Genomic DNA, 19421 nt, shown 5'->3' on the forward strand with positions numbered 1-19421 from the left:
AGCTGGGCCTAGAGAATTCTGGGGACCATCCTGATTCTAAGCATGCCCTCCTCTTTATGCATGCGGACAAAGATGCTTTCTACTTGCTTTTGTGGCCCCACTGGGTTCCCCAACACCAGTGACAGCTCAGTAGGCCTTCCTCTTCAGGGGGCTTCGGGGACCACCCACCCATCTTGCTGTTCCCTCCTGCATCCTGTGGTTTTTTTTTTTTTTTTTTTTTTTTTTTTTGAGGTAGGGTTTCACTCTAGCCCAGGCTGACCTAGAATTCACTATGTACTCTCAGGGTGGCCTCGAACTCATAGCGATCCTCCTACTTCTGCCTCCTGAGTGCTGGGATTAAAGGCGTGCGCCACCACACTCAGCACATTCTGTGTATCTCCTGTGAGGTATTCCTCTTAACCAGGGGTTCCGGGGTGTGCTTTGCTATAACCCCAGGCTTACAGGCTTACCTCCAGGCACCTGGGAGGCCCTGATAACTGACGAGTAAATCATATCTACCTACACACACACACACACACACACACACACACACACACAGGATAAAAATTCCCCCAGGGGCTGAGGATGTGGCTCAGTTGGGAGAGGGCTTGCCTTGCACGTACAAGCCCTGGGTTGGATCTCTAGTACCACAGTCACTCACGCCTGTAATCCCAGCCCTTGGAAACTGGAGGCAGGAGGATCAGAAATGGAAAGCCAGCCTGGGATACATAAAACCCTGTCTCAAAACAGAAACAAGGGCTAGAGTGATGGTTTAGCACGTAAGGCGCTTGCCTGTGAAGCCTAAGGACCCAGGTTCGATTCCCCCATACTCATGTAAACAAGGTAGCACAAGTCTGGACTTCATTTGCAGTGATTAGAGACATGGGTGTGCCCATTCGTTATCTGTCTTTCTGCTTACCTATTGATAAACTTATTTTATTTATAAAAACGTTCTACAAATGACCATCTTATTTCCCTTCCACTATTTTTTTTTTTTTTTTTTTTTTGGCTTTTCGAGGTAGGGTTTCACTTCAGTCCAGGCTGACCTGGAATTCACTCTGTAGTCTCAGACTGCCCTCCAGCTCATGGCGATCCTCCTACCTCTGCCTCTCGAGTGCTGGGATTAAAGGTGTGCGCCACCACAACCGGCTCCCTTCCACTAAATTTCATAAAAAATACTATGTGGTAGGAGGCTAGCCATGAGTTGGAGGCTACCCAGAGACTACAGAGTGAATTCCAGGTCAGCGTGAGCTAGAACGAGACCCTACCTCGAAAAACAAAACAACAACAACAATCTGGGGCTGGAAAGATGGCCTAGTCATTAAGGGATATGCCTGCAAAGCTTAAGGACCCAGGTTCAATTCCCCAGGTCCCAAGAAAGCCAGATGCACATGGTGACATATGCGTCTGGAGTTTGTTTGCAGTGGCTAGAGGACCTGGCGTGCCCATTCTCTATCTCTCTCTCTCTCCCTCCCTCTGACTGTCCCAAATAAATAACAAAATGTTTAAAAATTATATCTTTAAAAATATTATATAATTTTTAAAAAATATTTTTTGTTCATTTTTATTTATTTATTTGAGAGTGACAGAGAGAGGGAGAGAGAGAGACAGATAGAGAGAGAAAGGGCACGCCAGGGCTTCCAGCCACTGCAAATGAACTCCAGACGTGTGCGCCCCCTTGTGCATCTGGCTAACGTGGGACCTGGGGAATCGAGCCTCGAACCGGGGTCCTTAGGCTTCACAGGCAAGCGCTTAACCGCTAAGCCATCTCTCCAGCCCACTATTATATAATTTATTAATAAGTAAATAATTTATTTAAAAAACAGGAACAAGGGGCTGGAAAGATGGCTTAGTGGTTAAGGTACTTGCCTGTGAAGCCTAAGGACCCCAATCAATTCACTATTACCCACATAAGCCGGATGCACAAATTGACGCATGCGTCTGGAGTTCGTTTTTTTTTTCAAATCTTTTTTTGTTTATTTGAGAGCGACAGACAGAGAGAGAAAGAGGCAAATAGAGAGAGAGAGAATGGGTGTGCCAGGGCTTCCAGCCACTGCAAACGAACTCCAGACGCGTGCGCCCCCTTGTGCATCTGGCTAATGTGGGTCCTGGGGAATCGATCCTCGAACCGGGGTCCTTAGGCTTCACAGGCAAGCGCTTAACCGCTAAACCATTTCTCCAGCCCTGGAGTTCGTTTTTAAAAAAGAAAAAAAAAAAGCAGAAACAAGACAACAGCAACAACAAAAGCACTTCACCTTTGAGTATAGGAGGTTGCTACACAGTCTCTATGGATTAAATACTAACTCAAACTGGCCGAAGCCAATCATACAGGTGCCGCCATCCACCAGGCGGGGCAGCCCTCCAGGTCCCGGGCCGGCGCGCAGCGGGAGCCCGGGAGAGGAACCCGGCTCTCCCGCGGCCTCGCGCGCAGGGCGTGCCTGGGCGGGGCCGGGACTACATTTCCCGGCGGCCCCCGCGCGCCGGGCGTGCCCAAGGGGAGGGCGGAGCGTGAGGGGGCGGGGCCAAGTACAAAGCCCCGGGGGCGGCCGGCCGGCGCGGAGTTCGCGCATCGCGGGCGCGGAGCGTGGGTCGGAGCGCGAGCGGACGGGCCGGGCGGCTGGCTAGACGCTCCCTGCCGCCTCCCATGAGCGCAGCCCCGCGCCGCGGCCCGGGTCCGTAGCGGCGGGGTGCACCCCATGCTGCTGCAGCCCGCGCCGTGCGCCCCGAGCGCGGGCTACCCGCGGCCGCCGGCCGCCCCCAGCGCCATGCACGGCTCGCAGAAGGACACCACGTTCACCAAGATCTTCGTGGGCGGCCTGCCCTACCACACCACCGACGCCTCTCTCCGAAAGTACTTCGAGGGATTCGGGGACATCGAGGAGGCCGTGGTCATCACCGACCGGCAGACGGGCAAGTCCCGCGGCTACGGCTTCGTAAGTGACCCAGCGGCGCGGTCCCCTGCTCGCCCCAGGCGCTGAGTCCACTCCGGGGCGCACGCCGGCCGGCCGCGCACCTGCCACCTTCCTCCCGCCGCCCGCCCCTCCCCCACTCCGTGGAGGGAAGATCCGCTGTGCTGAATTAGGACTCTAGGGTCGGCCGGCGGAGAGGTGCTTGGGGCCCCGTGGTCCCCGGGGGTTTCCCGGAGCAGCCAGTGTTGGGGCCCCTCGGCCCTTCCATATTTTCCAGCTGCCCCAAACAAGCATCAGTTCAGTTTAGTTCAAACGACTCGAAGACCTGTTTCGTAGTTCCCTTCCAGTATACTATTGCGTCCTCAGACTCCTCCCCTGCCGGGGCAGAACGAGCTCTGTAGGGGGGCTCCCCTTGGGGTTCATTTTTTTTTTTTTTGCTCCACCTCCCAAGGGATTGTGGCTGCCCTTGAAGGCTGGATTTCCCAGCGCTTGAAGTTAAGGGGAGGAGCTGCAGTTGTGGAGGCAAGCTTGTGGGCTGGGGTCAGGGAGGACAGGGCCCAGGGGTCTTGAGTACCAGATGCCCTCCTGGGGGAGGAGGAAGAATGGGCAGGCGCCAGGGTGGAGCCCTCTGTCCCTCTCTCTCCTCTCCGTCCCTAAACCAACCACCGAAGCCCCTGATCGCCCTGTGCTTCTGCAGGTGACCATGGCCGACCGGTCTGCAGCTGACAGGGCTTGCAAAGACCCCAACCCCATTATCGACGGCCGCAAAGCCAATGTGAACTTGGCCTACCTGGGTGCCAAACCTCGGAGCGTGCAGACGGGTGAGGGATAGCTTGTTTTCCGCCTGCCTCTCAGTTTCTATATTCAGCCTTGGTATCTGTGGGGTGGAAAAAGCACCCCCCCCCCCGCCCGCCCTTGCCCGGGAGTGGCAGCCAGCTATCATGTGCCTGCAGAGCCAGCCCAGAGCAGCCACCCCAGCTTGGAAACTGGACCCCTTTCTTAGCAGTGTGTGGCTCCAGGGAGCCTCCATTGTCAGTTGTTCTCTTGGGGGGGAGGGGGGGAGGGAGGAAGTCAACCCCCAGGCCTGGAAGTTGGGAGGCCTTGAGGGTTCACAAGAGGTGGGGCAGAGGTGGTGACCTGGGAAGGGAGGACAAGCTGGCTGTCCTGAGGATTAGGAATGGTGTCTGTGGTCCTGCCTTCCTGTGTGACTGCCCGGGGACCTTGCCCATGCGGTGTGAAGTCCCTAATTGCCCTCTCCTTTTAGGGTTTGCTGTCGGTGTGCAACAGCTCCACCCCACGTTGATCCAGAGGACTTACGGGTGAGTGGATGTGGCCGGTGTGGGCAGCGATTCTGGGGTCTCTGTAGTGGCTAGGGGCTTCCCAGATCTGAAAGGCCGCTGAGGTGGCCCTTTTCAGAAATGAGATTGTGTTTGAGGGGTGAAGCCTACTGTGTTTCACCCAACTGAGTGGGGGACATGCGCCTTGGAGCCCACCTACCTGGTGCACTCCACACTCCTGGTTGGTGACCTTGAGTGGCTCACAGGGCCATATGTGCCTTGCTCCCTGTCACCTGCCCAGTGAGATTTCATGGTGGGCGTGGTGACCGCCCATCTGGGCTCTGAATGAAGAGGTCTGGCTGCTTCTGGTGTAGGCAGTTCTGGAGAAGTGTGCTTACATGCGGTGGGCTGGGCTCTTCCCAAGGCTCCACTGACCAGGCCAGAGCCAAGAAGGTGACTGAGTCGAGTCGCCGTCAGCTGGTGTTTGGGAATTCTGTGGCAGGTGGGAGGTTGCCACGGTGGTTTTCTGGGTGACTTGCCTAGCAGTGTGTCCCACCTCCTCCCCTTTTAAACATCTGACAAAGCCCGGCAGCTGCTGGGGAAAGAACATTTCAGGGACACACAGTCGGACCTGCCACTCAGTCTGGCTTCAGCCTGGTGACTGGTGGTGTCTGTTTGCCTCATGCAGGCTGTGCGGATGGGGTCAGCCTGGAGCACACGTGGCTCCTTTTCCAGCGAGTACTTCTGAATTGTCACAGCCCAAATCCCACCTGTGGGTTTTGTTGCCCTGGGTTGCAGGGGGGGGGTTGGTGTTTGTCATCAGGCTGCTGTGTGGGTGACTCCGTTGTCTGCAGAGGGTTCTCTGTGCCCCCTCTTGGTCACTTGTCCTCGGACAGTGCTGTGCTTTCCTCAGCAGCCTTGTGGACTGGGCTTGTGGGAGCTGGGTGTGTAGCCTGTGCTGCCTGTCTGAGGGTCTCCTCCCTCCCCCCGCGGGAGCTTGGAGGAAACAGGGTGGATGGTATGGAACCCCCTTTTCACCCTAGGATCTATTTCCTAGATGTCTGGGGCTGTCTGGAAGTCAGGGAACACCCTGGCCTTAGTGTCTTCGCCCCAGCTTCTCCCCCAGCCTTGAGGCCATGCCAGAAGGGCGTGCAGAGCTCTTCCCTGGCTTGCTGTGCCTGCTCCCAGGGCTGGGCTACAGCTGGCTCTGCCCAGGGAGCAGGCATGCGCACACAGACTGTCCTGCTTGCAGGGGACAGGCCTGCCTTCCCCCTGGGTCCTGGCACTGCTCTGACTGCGACAGATACCTTGGGGACTCCAGGAATGGCCTTCGCTTGCCCTCTGTGGCTCGTGGCCTGGGTTCTTGTCCTGATTCTGCCAGTGACCAGCTGGGGTCCTCTAAGCAAGTGGCCTTCATTTTTCTCAGTCTGGAAAATGGGGGTGGTGCCACCACATGGGACAGTGCCTGGCATGGGTTATCTGTCACGGACTCCCCACAAAGGTCTTTCCCCTGTCCTCACAGTAAGTCTCTGGGGTTGGACTGATGTCATCCTCATCTTATAGATGGGGAGATTCCAACCAAAAATTATGGTAGTTTCGGTGCTGGGGCTGAGGGGATTGAATCCAGGCTGCCGGCTTCTCTCTCCCTACCAGTTTTCTTGGTGACAGGCAGAGTCCAGGAGTCCTGTGAGCCATGGGACCTTGAAACGTAGGGGTGGGTGGTGGATTCACTGTGTGTGCACCTGACTTCAGGCAACAATAACCTGTAACTAGATCCATGGGCCATTTAATACCGTGACCACAGAGAGACTCAGGCTCTTGTTTGTTGGTTGCCAAGAAGTAGAGACCCAAACAGGGATGAGGGACCAAAAGGGACTGTCCACTTTCTTTTCCTCCAAGCCTTGAGCTGAGGCCTCTGAGCAGCCCTAGGGAGACCCAGGAGGTTTGGAGGGGTCACTGGCTTGCCTGAGTGAGCTGCCAGCGCCCAGTTCCTCCCTCTGCCTGGGATGCAGAGTTTGGCTGTCAGCGTCCCCTTTGTCTTTGCAAACAATCAGGCCCTGGGCCGCTGGGCCTGACTCAGCGGTCGGTTTTGTCTGCTTGGGGCTGGCAGCAAGGCCCAGCCTGCCATGGCTGAGGGCCTAGTGGGAGGTGGGGCCCCGGGAGCTCTGAGCTAGGGGTGCCTGGCTGCACTTCTCCCAGGCTTCCTTGCCTCCTGAGGGTTCTGAAAGACCCCATGGCCCGCTTGTAGGCCAAGCCATTGTGTCGTCCTGGTCCAGCTTGTCAGAACCTCCTAACAGCTTAGAAATATTTCTGGAGAGCTCCGCCCATGCCTGGGTCCTCGCCCCATCTGAACAGGCCTTGTTGGACTCACACACAGTCTGTGCCCATCCAGTACACAGCTGGTGCCAAGGTCTGGTACCTGGAAAAGTTTTCCTCGTGTGCCCATCCCCAGGCTTGCATGGTGGGGGGGGGGTAGCATGTGGCTCAGGCCATCCATTTGAGGATGTCTGCCATCCCTGGGACACAGTTAGTACCCCGGGTGGAAAGTGAGGAGCAGTTGGTCATGGCTTTGCTGAGGCAACAACACGTCCTGGCCTCAAGGGCCAAGTGTGTGTGCTTGCGCTTGGCCTAGAATAGAAGGGGAACCCTTCTCGTCCCTGGCATGGCCGTACTTGGATCTCTCCGGGGTGGTTTGAACAAAACCAGCTGTTCTTAAGGGGACCTTGATGTGGGCTGGATGCCCACTCACTTGGAGCCTTGCTCCAGTCCAGGTGTGGGGATGGGGTCCTGGGGCTGCTGGGTGGCAGGCACATTGGCTGGACCATGGGCTTGGGGTCTTAGCCAGCCTCCAGGGGCCACCTCCAGAACTGAGCGAGCACCAGAGTTGTGACATGTTGCTCCCAGGGCCATGGGATGCTTTGGGGTATGTCCTGCAGCAAACTGTGCCGACAGACTGACCCTGAGCCTATGGGGAACCCAGCTCCAAATCCCAGAGGTGGGTGCTCAGGCCCTTGTCCCAACCCAGGGCTCCAGCTCGTGGATGCGTGAGCTCAGGCGCTGTTGCAGAGGGCCACCTGGCCCAGCCTGTACCTCTCCCGTGCTCATATTTCAGGGATCCCTGTGTCCTCTGTGAAGGTCCTGAGCCAGGTAGAGACCTGCTCTGTCACTGCCATGGGTGTGCACACCCAGAGTGGCACTGAGGAAGGGTGATGGACAGGTGTCACCCTCCACAGACAGTGGGGTGCACTTGGAGGGAAGAAAGCCAGCGCTGCTCCAGAGCTGTCCATGAGCCCAGGTCTGCCGTGAGCACCACACACCAGGCTTGGCCTGCCTCTGGGTGAGACACTCCCTGAGCCCAGGGGACCAGGGCCTTATGAAAGCCAAACACGGTATTGCGGGAGGCCTGGGCGCCTAACAGTGCTGCTTGTTGGGTTTGATGGAGGCTGGCGAACCTGTGTCAGAATGGCAATGGCCAGCAGAGAAGTTAGCACTTGCCAACTGGTGCTCCGGCCTCAGGCCCCGGGTCTGGGTGGCGCACGCACAGGAGTCCTCCGCTGCTTCTGCAGCCCCTGAGGGATCTGTCCTGGCTGCACGGGGCACAGAGAAGAGGGTGCCCCGGGAGGGTTGCAGGGATGTGACATCAGGATGCAGGGTGATGATGAGGGTCTGGCCCTCGAGTTGCTGTGGGCAAGCCCCCAGGCAGAAACAGCAGCTGTGAGAGCGCTGCCTGGCCAGAGACTACAGGTCTGCCCGGCAGCCCATGCCCTCCCTGCTACCTGCGGGGTATTGTGGGGTGGCCCCACTGCTCCCCCACCGTCACTTCCTGTTTGGCAGCCCGTCTGGAGCCGGGCGTGGGCGGCACCTGGCCCTCCCCGCGGCGACCCGTGCTGCACCTGTTGTTTGTCTGTCTGCTGACAGAAGCCAGCTTCGGCTGTTTTGGGTTCCTCTGCAAAGCTCGTTTTTTTGTCCAGTGCCCGTGACCCTAGCCAGAAGGACCTATTCTCATTCAGACTGGGGGACCTGGGCATGGACTCCTGAAAGGCCTGAGCCAGCCCCGAAGCTGTGTGCAAGACACGGGAGGGGTACCAGAGGGCCTCCTGCCCAGGAGTTTGGACACGCCCTGGAGTATTGTCCACCCAAGCCCTGCTTTGGGCCCTGACCCCCTTGGCCTCCGAGGCAGGTAGGCGGGCAGGGAGCTTGCTCAGTTTGTCCCATAGGTATTTGGTTTTGTGTCGGGCTGAGGGCCACAGGGGCCTGGAGGGTACTTCAGCTTTGCTGGTGACTAGAGTGCCCCTGCCCGAAGGGTGGCAGGCAGCAAAAAGGAGACAGATGACCACACAGGGATGGGACGGGAGCTGTAGAGGAAAAAGGACCTTGGATTGGGAAGGCCCAGGCGGTGGGGGAGGGGCCGCAGCTGCTGCGGGTCTGTAATCACAGGGACACTGGTCTCCATCTGAGTGACCCAGGCCACATGGCAGGTGCTGAGCCAAGTGGGAGAGTGGGTTGACTTTGGATATTTAAATTCTGGATTTTTGGTTTTTATTTTATTTTTTTAATTTTTATTTATTTATTTATTTATTTGAGAGCGTCAGACACAGAGAGAAAGACAGATAGAGAGAGAGAGAGAATGGGCGCGCCAGGGCCTCCAGCCTCTGCAAATGAACTCCAGACGCGTGCGCCCCCTTGTGCATCTGGCTAACGTGGGACCTGGGGAACCGAGCCTCGAACCAGGGTCCTTAGGCTTCACAGGCAAGCGCTTAACCGCTAAGCCATCTCTCCAGCCCTGGTTTTTATTTTTAAAAGTTACATTTTATTTATTTATGTGAGAAAGAAAGAGAACGGGCACGCCAGGTCCTTTTGCCACCCTAAACAAACTCTACATGCATGTGCCTCTGCATCTGGCCTTACATGAGTACCTGGGGATTGAACCCAGACCAGCATGCTTGGCAAGCAAGCGTCTTTAACCATCCCTCCAGCCCCTATTTTTTCCTTCCTTCTTTCTTTTTTTTTTAAGTTTTTGGAGATAGGGTCTCACGCTGTCCTGTATCTCACTCTGTAGTACCAGGGAACTCACAGTGATCCTCCAAGTGCTGGGATTAAAGGTGTGGACCACCATTTCCAGCAATTTTATTTTTATTTTTAATTTTTTGTTTTTCGAGATAGGGTCTCACTCTAACCCAGGCTGACCTGGAATTCACTATGTAGTCTCAGGGTGGCCTTAAACTCATGGCGATTCTCCTACCACTGCCCAAATGCTTGGATTAAAGGCGTGCACCACCACACCCTGCTATGTCCTGCAATTTTTAAGAGCTTATTTATTTATTTGCAAGCAGAAAGAGAGAATATGAATGTGGGTGTGCTAGGGTCTCCCACTGCTACGCTGCCGCGCCGTCTTTCCAGCCTCTATTCTGGATTTTTTTAAAAAATTATTTAATTTAATTTATTCATTTGGGAGAATAAATAGATAAGTAAAATAGTTTTTTATGTTTATATTTTTATAATTTAATTTTTGTTTTTCTAGGCGCCACAAATGAACTCTAGATGCATGTGCCACCCTGTGCTTGGTCCCACCCTGTGCTTCTGGCTTACGTGGGTACTAGGGAATTGAACCTGGGCCCTTGGGGTCTTGCTGTGTAGCCCAGGCTTGTCTGGAACTTGCAACCAGCCTCCTGAATGCTGGGATTCAGATATGGTGATGGTTTTTTCTGGGGAGTGGAGTTGGAGGTAGAGCCTCACTCTGTAGATCCAGGCTGACCTTGAACTCACAGGATCCTCCTACCTCTGCCACAGGAGTGCTGGTATTAAAGGCATGTGCTACCCTGCCTGGCTTCAGATACGTTTTTTAAAATTTTATTCTTTTTTTTTCACTTTTTAAATTTATTATTGACAACTTTCATGATTGTAAACAATATCCCATGGTAATTCCCTCCCTCCTCCACTTTCCCCTTTGAAATGCCACTCTCTATCATATCCCCTCCCCCTCTCAGTCTCTTATTTATTTATTTAATTTATGTTTTGGTTTTTCGAGGCAGGGTCTCACTGATCCAGGCTGACCTGGAATTAACTATGTAGTCTTAGGGTGGCCTTGCACTCTCGGCAATTTTCCTACCTCTGCCTTCTGAGTGCTGGGATTAAAGCTGTGTGCCACCACGCCCGGATCCATTCTCTTTATTTATTTATTTTTTAATTTTTATTAGCATTTTCCATGATCATAAAAAAAATCCCATGTTAATTTCCCCCCCCCCCCCACACACTTTCCCATTCTCTTTATTTTGATGTCATGATCTTTTCCTCCTATTATGATGGTCTGTGTAGGTAGTGTCAGGCAATGTGAGGTCATGGATAGCCAGGCCATTTTGTGTCCGGAAGAACACAATGTAAGGAGTCCTACCCTTCCTTTGGGTCTTACATTTCCGCCACCTCTTCCGCAATGGACCCTGAGCCTTGGAAGGTGGGATAGAGACATTTCAGTGCTGAGCACTCCTGTTACTTCTCAGAACCATGGTGCCTTTTGAGTCATCCCAAGGTCACTGCAAGGTCTTTTTTTTTTTTTTTTTTTTTTTTAAGGCAGGGCCTCACTCTGAGCCCAGGCAGAGGCATTTCTAAGTCACCCTCCAGCACCTGTCTGTGCTCTGCGCAGGCTGTTGAGGCCTCCCCTTGGGGACAGTATAATCACCCACCCTGAGACAGTTGGAGTCACCTGGACCCTGGCTGTGGGTATAAGCCCTGGGACCGCAGATATGTGCCTTACAGAGTATTTGAAAAAGAGGCAGGCCTTAACTATAAAGCCTAGGGACCCAAGTTCAGTTTCTCAGTACCTACAGAAAGCCAGATGTACAAGGTGACACATGCATCTGGAGTTCGTTTTCAGTGGCTAGAGGCCCTGGTGCTTTCATTTTCTCTCTCTCAAATTGTTTCGTTTTGTTTTTGTTTTTTTGAGGTAGGGTCTCACTTTAGCCCAGGCTGACCTGGAATTCACATGGAGTCTCAGGGTGGCCTCAAACTCATGGCAATCCTCTTACCTCTGCCTCCCAAGTGCTGGGATTAAAGGCATGTGCCACCACTCCCAGCTTCAAATAATTAAAAAAAATTTTTTTAAAGGCATTGGAAGATTCCAGAGTGGTTTAGCCTTGGAGGAGGAGGCCATTGTGGAGTGCAGCGTGGTGGATACAGTTAACACTGGGAGTTTGGACACGCTCTGACAGAGCTGCTCTTCACGGATGGCATCCCACAGAGAGTGTCTGCAGCTCTGTTGGGCCCCACAGAGCCTGGGTCCCCCCAGCACAGGGGGTTCCCGGGAGGCCCATGTAGCCCCGTCCTGGTTTCCTGCTTGCCAGGCAGCCGCACACAGCCCTCCCTCCTGAGGCTGAGCCTGCTAGCCAGCCGCCAAGCAGAAAAAGTGAAATGGGCTCATTTGCCTTTCTCATTTTCATAGGTGGCTTCATGTTCAGGAAATGGGTCCTGCTGGGCTGTGCTAATGATTTTTCACTGGCAGTGTGGCTTCAAGTGAGGGGTTGGACGTGCAGCTGCGGACTCTGTTCTCCTTTGACGTTTGTGAGTCGTGGCCCTCACCCACAAGGCGCCCAGTCTCAGATGCCACTGCACAGTGTTCCCATGAAGACTCCAGAGGAAGTTCTGCCGGGCTCTCTGGTGTTTATAGATAGGGAAACTGAGGCAACTGAATCTCAGTGTGGGCTTCTGCCCCTTGGTCTCAGTGAGGTCCAGTCAACTGGGTGCTCCTGGCAGTGTCTTCCTGATCCTGGGCTTGTTGGGTCATGTCCCCTCTCAGTGGGATGTGGCTGCTGGGAGGGGCAGAGGGAGGGCATCTCTTCAGCATGTCGCCTGGGCCAGGTTTGCCTGCTGCAGTCCCCATATGATTTGAGGCTCAGTACTGCCCAGGTCCTGCTATTAGGGAGAAACTGAACCGGTGTCACCCTTCCCTTAGCATGGGCCTGTGTCCGGCACCCTGTGGGGTCTGCGTGCTAGGAAGGAAGCTCCCAGACCCTCAGGACTTGGGTCCCTATACTGGTGTGTGCCCACATCACTTGCTCTTGAGACTTGGCTCTCACTCCGCCCACCAGCACACAGTGGTTGGAGGGAGCACGGAAGCAGGACTCTGTGTCGTGGAATGAAAGCCAGAAGAACCAGGAGCTGGTGCCTCCTGCTTGACACCCAGGCCTATGTGGGATCCTAGGTGGGGTTGGGTGGAGGCTCGCTGCAGAGCACCGTTGGCCGGTGATGAGGGCTCATCCCAGAGGGATCCAGCCTTGCAGGGCTATAAGCACCTAGTGGCGGACTACCTGCCTTGCTGTGGACATGCTGAGCCTCTGGTCAGTCTTGAGGCTGAGGCCTCTGGCCCAGGAAGCAGCAGCGTAAGGGCTGGGGGTGGGGGGTCTCTCTTTTGCAACCCAGATGACTGAAGGCTGGCCTGCCTCCGACATCTGCTCGGTCTCAAACTGGGATGCGGCAGACAGGGAAAGCGCTGCCTCTCTGGGTCACACAGATGTGTACAGGGTACATGACAGGGTGGCTTCAGGTGCAGAGGGAAAACAAAGCAGTGGGTGGGGGTAGGAATGAGTGGCACAGCTGTGGGAAGAAGCCTTCAGTCCAAGTGGACACCAAGTGCCAAGGCCCGGTGTGGGCAGAGCCCAGGTAGCGGGAGTAGCAGAGCGAAGGGGACCTCGGGTGGGAGATGGGTGGAGAGGCAAGTTGAAGCCTGTTCGTGCAGGATGGCATGGGGGGCAGTTTGGGTTTGATTATGGGCCCTGCGGGAAGGTGCTGGAGAGTTCTGGCCCAGGAGGAATATGGCCCTGAGGGCTTAACTAGCTGAACGGGTGAAGGCCTGGGCTGGAAGAGGCAGCAGAGAGGTCTGCTGGAAAGATGGAAACAGCAGGGAGCCGGAGTGGCCAGGAGGTCCTCGTGATGGGTGGGGGAAAGCGGGCATCCGGTGGTCTGGTGGCTGAGGCAGGAAGGGTAGCAAGTCCGCTGCCATGTTCAAGGAACACCGTGTTACTATCGCTTGATGGACTGGGCAACTTGGGTCTTAGCAGGTGGAGATTGGCCACTGGCCTCCTGGACCTGGATGAGGGTGTGGAAAGCACTGGAGAACCTTCTGGGGAAGGGGGGCAGGGGCCATTCCAGAACGTTCGCAGTGTGCAGCCCTGGACACGAATGGCCTCAAATGGGGCTGGCTTTCTCTTTCTTGCCTAAGAGCCAGGTGGGGTCTGTTCATTTTGTTTTATTGTTTTGATTTTTTAGGTAGGGTTTCATTTTAGCCCAGGCTGACCTGGAATTCACTGTGGAGTCTCAGGGTGGCCTCAAACTCATGGTGATCCTCCTTCCTCTGCCTCCTGAGTGCTAGGATTAAAGGTGTGCATCATGACACTCAGCTGTCTCCAGGTGGGTTTTTGTGTACACACGTGTCGTGGAAATAGGTGTGCCCCTCTAACGCTGTCCCTGCTGTTTGCCTGTTCTGGCCTGGGCGTCCATTTGCAGTCATTTTTTATGGCATAGAAAGCCATCGCAGGGTTGGCTCTACACCATGACACAGGTGTCATTTAGGGCTGAATAATTCTGTGTAGTTGGACTGTCCCTGGTTGTGGACGTTGGCTGTGACCTTGACCATACTCATGAGGTACCAGGAGGAGCATATACCAGCCCTGTAGTTGGACAGTCAGCAAACATTGCCCAAGTTTCACAGCACAGTTGCCATGGTTTCAGAGGAGTCTGAGTGTCTGGGCAGGGATGTGCTTCTCTGAGAGCCTTGTTGGGCAGGTGCAAAAGCTCAGGTCTGAGGGCCTGTGACTTGCCTGCAGAGCTGGGCACAGGTGGGAGAGAGGGCTTACCCGGACACCATGGCAGAATTGCCCACTCTCTGCTGCTGCTCTCTTTCTGTCCCCATCTGGCATCCTTGGGAGCACAGGTACCATGCACAGGGGCCCCTTCAGAGTCACGGTACCCTGTGACTTTGCTGGCCCTTTGGGCCTCTCTGAGCACTGTGCCTTCTGGAGCAGAGCAGAGCCCATAGCATTGCGCCTGTCATGTGGCCCCAAAAGTCTTTGTGAAGTATCCCAGACTTGTCCTCACCGGTACCAGCAGAGCCCTTGCGGAAAGCAAGTGAGCAGAGCATGGACACACGGTGTCCCTGAGGACCGTAGAAGAGAAGGCAGGCTTGTGGTAGCTGAGCCCTTTCCTGATGGCTATGGGCATTGGGAACCAGGTAGGTGGCAGCATGTGGCCAGCCCAAGCCCTCCAGATGGGTGGAGCCAGAAGTCCATTTTGGACCCTGATGTTTTGCAGGCCACCTGATGTCGTCAGCTGCCATTACATGTGATGATGGGTCAGCGATGGGGGCCATGCCTGGCCTTGCAGGGAGCCATGGCATTGGTGTGTGGGTGTGCACACAACACGCGCACACACACCCCACCAGTGTGTGGAGAAGCTTTGAGCTCAGCACTGCCAAAGCCTCACGTGCTAAGTGTTGTTTTTGAGGTCTTGAGGGCCAGGTAGGGGCTCCTCAGGTTGGAAACTGCTCTGGGAAGACCTCTCTGTTCCCAGCTTGGGCCTTGCCTCCCACAGGCTTGCCAGTTAGGGAGCAGGCATCCACATCTGTAATGCCCTCCACCAGAGCTCTCCATCCAGGGGGCAGGCCACAGGCAGTTCAGGGTGGTGGCACTGGGCCCAAAGCTAAGGCACTATGGGGTTTGCTGCAGTGTAGGCTTGGGTCACTGGAGGCCTCAGGGCTCCATTGGGACTCCAGACAGCAAGGCCTGCCACCCAGTACAGGTCCCTCTTCCGATCCCTCCTGCCTAAGCTCTGGTTTGGGAGTTGCAGGGTTTTGACCATTTTGTCATCCTAGAGAACCAGGCTGCATGCTATGTTCAGTGCTGTCTTGGCAGGAATGTGAAGAGGTGGCATGTGAACCCGCCTTGTTCTCGTGGAGGGTGCCGGGCACCACTGTGAGGCTTAGCCCACCTGCACTTCTGCCAACTGCAGTCAGTTCCCCATGTGATGTGCAGAGTATTTCCTGCTGCTGGTGTCCTGGTGACTGTCCCGCCTTGAAAAGGGGAGCTGGGAGGGAGTAGGGCTCCAAGCTGCCCACGTGGGGCTCACGGGGTCAGGCCTGCATCGCATGTTTCTATAGGCCTTAGTGCTCTCACCTCTGGCTTGGGGCCAGGCTTGTCCTGTGTCGTTGAGGTAAATGCTCTACAGAAAGCTGCTGGTGAGCCCACTCAGTATGAGATTTAGTGTCTTTGCAGATTGGCACCTGTCCCCTCCACCTCATTTCAGACCAGTCTCTGTTCCCCTGCCCATGTCCTGTAGTCACCTTCTTCCTCACCTCTCTGGGTCTGCCCACGTGGTCCTCTGGGAGGAATGGACTCAGACATGGCAGCCCCGCCCGTGGGGCTCGCGCTGCTCCTTGAGGTGGGCCCGACTCTGTGCCACCTGCCTGCGGCCGACCATGCTCTGCTGCACCGAGGCTCCGTGTCACTTGTCCGTTACTGACTGGATGCTGGGCCCCTGCCCCTCACATGCACCTAGAGCTCTGATGTTTTCACATGTGCCTGGTGTTTGTTCCTATGTATGTACGTGTGTGCATGTGGAGGCCAGAGAGGTTGATGGGTGTCTTCCTCACACCAACCCATTAAGACAGTTTCTTCCTGACCGTGGAGCACTGACTTGACCATGCTAGCAAGCCTCAGGGACCGCTCGTCTCTGCGCTTAGTGCTGGGACTACACCATTCCCTTGTAGGGTTGTTTTTTTAAATGTTTTTATTTACTTATTTGGGAGAGGGACAAAGAGAGAATGGAATCGAACCTGGGTTCTTTGGCTTGGCAGACAAGCACCTTGACCACTAAGCCATTCCATCAGCCCTTTATTTATTTTATTTGAGAGAGAATGGGCATACCAGGGTTTCTAGCCACTGCACAAAACTATAGACACATGCACCACCTTTTGCATCTAGCTTACATGGGTCCTAGGCTTTACATGCAAGCACCTTAACCACTAAGCCATCTCTCCAGCCCCAAGAGCTCTTATTTTTATGTGTGAGCCCCCTGGGCCTTACAAAAGTTCAGACCACGAGCCCCCAGCCACCTTCCTCTTCTCCTTGTCACCTCTTGGACCTTGTGTGTAAGGTGTCCTTGTTCCCCATTGCAGGTCAGCTGCTCCTTTTTTTCTTCCTAAGGTGCTGCAGGGGTAGAAGCCACCTTACTTGGCCCTGAAGGGATGTTGGATACCATTCCTTAGCTCCGACTGATCCCCTATGGGTGCCCTTAGTTCATGGCCCCAGATATGCTTGAGGGGTGCACTAAACACATCTATCTGGGGGTTCAGCTCCCCCATTGTGCAGCAGACTAGGGGAACGAGCGCCTTTGTGGGCTGGGATGCTCTTTGTGGGCTAGGATGCTCCCTGCATCCCTGCTTAGCCAGTGGGCGGGGCTGCAGGGCGGGGCAGATACCGGGGATGGGCACTAGGAGGGAAGGACAGAATGCTGGGCTCACAGAACTGGACAGGACAGCCTGCTGGAGGGGGCGGTGTACCTGGGGCTGTCCAGCTGTCATTTCAGAGGGAGACATCTCTGGAGTCTCACTGTGCTGGACCTGGACCCTGCAGGCACGGGAGGCAGCAAGCTCCCAGCTTGTCCCTTGTCACTCCTGAAGGTGTGAGAGGAGCTGTACACTGGCTTCTGTGACGGCAGCATGTCGTCCCATGTGGTCAGTCTGCTCAGCAGTGTCCTGAGGTGATCAGTGGCGGGTGCTACAGACAACCTGGAGGCGCGGAGGTGCTCAGTATTTCACCCCGGGCTGCCCTGCGCTCTGCCCGGCCCCTCCCGCTGCTGCCACCCAGCCGGGTCCTCCCCTGGATCCCAGTGCGCTGCCTGCCGCCCAGAGGGGCCGCGCCTGCGTCGCAGCAGCTGCTGTGGGCTCGGAGCTGGTCTGCCAGGGTCCCCGCCATCAGCTGTGGGACCTCAGTGCTGGTCACCGTGGCCCAGGCGCTCAGCTCTCCTGACCGAACAGTGGGTGTTGTGTTGGGCAGAGGGTTGAGAGGCTTCGTGAGTGGAGCACGCCGTGGGTAAGCGCGGCATGGTGGTCTGCAGGTCCCTGGGGGTCACCCGCCTGCTGCGCACCAGTGGCCCTGTCACCCGTTGTCCTCACGCGTCCTCGGCAGCACACCCTGTGCTGCTCCTGCTGACCAGTTTGCCCCAGCAAGGAACCGGGTGAAAGCTGGCCGAGTGGCCTGCACAGGTGTGGGTGGGAGCGGGGCCCCCCCCCATGTCTTCAAGGTCACTGGCTGCCCTTGCAGCCAAGGTTCTCAGTGGTTTTTAAACAAAGATCCTGTGCTTTTATTATTTTATTTTATTTTATTTTCAAAGCAGGGTCTCACTCTGTCCCAGGCTGACCGGGGATTGATTCCGTAGCCTAGGCTGGCCTCGAACTCACAGCCATCCTCTTGACCTCAGCCTGCCAAATGCTAGGCACGCCGCAGCACATTTGGCTGCATGTTTCCTTGTGGCCCTGGTCCCCTCCCGTCACGCAGTGTGTCCTGCGGGAGACTCACGGGCCTGAGGAGGGAGTCCAGTCTGGGGAAGCCTCCCTGAGGAGGACGGGGAGCCTGTTGCTCCCCTTCCCCCATTTACAGGTGAGGAAACGGACCCAGGCAGGCTAGAGTGTCACCCGCGTGTGTGCCCCTGGCTCTCCTCAGCCATCTGTGTCCCCAACTCTTGTCACTTGCCCTGCTACCCTCTGCTCACGACCCCTGATGCTCTGCTTGGCCCACAGGCTGACACCCCACTACATCTACCCACCAGCCATCGTCCAGCCCAGTGTGGTGATCCCTGCTGCTCCGGTCCCGTCCCTCTCCTCTCCTTACCTTGAGTACACGCCAGCCAGCCCAGCCTACGCCCAGTACCCACCAGCCACCTATGACCAGTATCCATACGCCGCCTCGCCTGCCACGGCCACCGGTTTTGTGAGCTACGGCTACCCAGCCACCATGCCACCCGCCCTCCCGGCTGCAGCCCCTGCGGGCACCACCTTTGTACAGTACCAGGCGCCGCAGCTGCAGCCCGACAGGATGCAGTGAGGCAGCAACCACCACCTCGGTAGCCACCAGCACGTGGTTGAGTCACCACAGGCCCAAGCCTGCCTTTCGTGGGATGGCTCTCTTCCAGGCTGAGTCCTCGTGCTTTGAGGGAGGACTTCAGGAGCTCTTCAGCGCGCCTGGGCTCCTCAGCCCCTCCTGCCACTCACAACAGGTGCCTTGCTCCGGGGGCTGGGGCTGTGCGCCGCCCTCCCCTCCCCCTCCCCCTTGATGACTCTCCTGGGTGACAACGGGTTTACAGTCACAGCCTGCAGTTTGTCTTGTTGGAGTTTTTCTAAGGAGATTTCAAATTTTAGTCTATGTTTTTCAAGAACAGCTACCACCAAGAACCCCAAACCTGCTTTTGACCTAGAGTCTTGCTCTGGTTGATGGCGACAGCCATGGAGACAGTGACAGTGTTTCCCTGACAGTGTCTGCTGGCTGGCTGCCCAGAGCACATCTCCCGGGGAGGGGCCCCATGAGCAGACGTGAGCCCCCGCAGAGCCTGATGATGCCCACCAGCCTCAGAGGTGCCCCTCCAGGGCCAGTTCTCAGGTGTCTGTCGCTGTGCCGCCGTTCCAAGACCTCCCAGGCCCCACACCCTCCTAACCGCGGCAGCTCTGGCTGGCAGGGTCTGTGCCCGCATTTCCTCCTGCTGCCTGTGTGCCAGTCTAGGACACAGCCTGGCTGCCTATGGCTCTGCAGAGAAGGGGCTCTGGCAGGGGAGTGGCAGGTGCTTCTGGCAGAGCGGGCTGCCCGCTGGCTGGGCAGTGGGTCCCTTCACACCTACCTCAGGGAGCTAGTGTGCACGTGCTCCACGCCACACCTGCCAGTCAAGACCCGAGGACGGAGGGAACTAATGTTATAATAATATTTTTATTAGAATGTTCTGATTATAAAAATAAAACCTGTTTACTTTAAAGAGAAAGCTGGTCTAAGGGCCTGAGGTGTTTTCTTTCCCTTGAAGCCCTGGGGTCACGGTTTCAGATAGCTGGCCACCAGACAGCTGCCTTGGGTCAGTCTGCTGGCTTCAGAGTGACAGGCAGACCCAGCCCCATCCCGCGAGTCGCCAAGCTGAGCCTGGGAGAACCCGGGCTGTAGTCACATCGAGAGCATGCCAGCCGGCTCTAAGCAGCGTCCCCATCAAGCCCGCATGCTCAGTCCTTGGAAGA

The 19421-nt window shown here is 56.0% G+C and overlaps 1 protein-coding gene across 1 annotated transcript; it reads left to right on the forward strand.

Annotated features, from left to right (window-relative positions):
* The first annotated feature begins 2675 nt into the window (after positions 1–2675).
* On the forward strand, positions 2676–19171 carry Rbm38 (RNA binding motif protein 38). The gene is made up of 4 exons (XM_004663839.2): positions 2676–2912; positions 3586–3709; positions 4153–4207; positions 17949–19171. The coding sequence occupies exons 1-4, from the start codon at positions 2676–2678 to the stop codon at positions 18250–18252; spliced, it is 720 nt and encodes a 239-aa protein (XP_004663896.1). The 3' UTR covers positions 18253–19171.
* Positions 19172–19421: the final 250 nt, after the last annotated feature.

This window comes from Jaculus jaculus, chromosome 8, assembly GCF_020740685.1.
Source record: "Jaculus jaculus isolate mJacJac1 chromosome 8, mJacJac1.mat.Y.cur, whole genome shotgun sequence".
In the NCBI taxonomy this organism is placed as follows: domain Eukaryota; kingdom Metazoa; phylum Chordata; class Mammalia; order Rodentia; family Dipodidae; genus Jaculus; species Jaculus jaculus.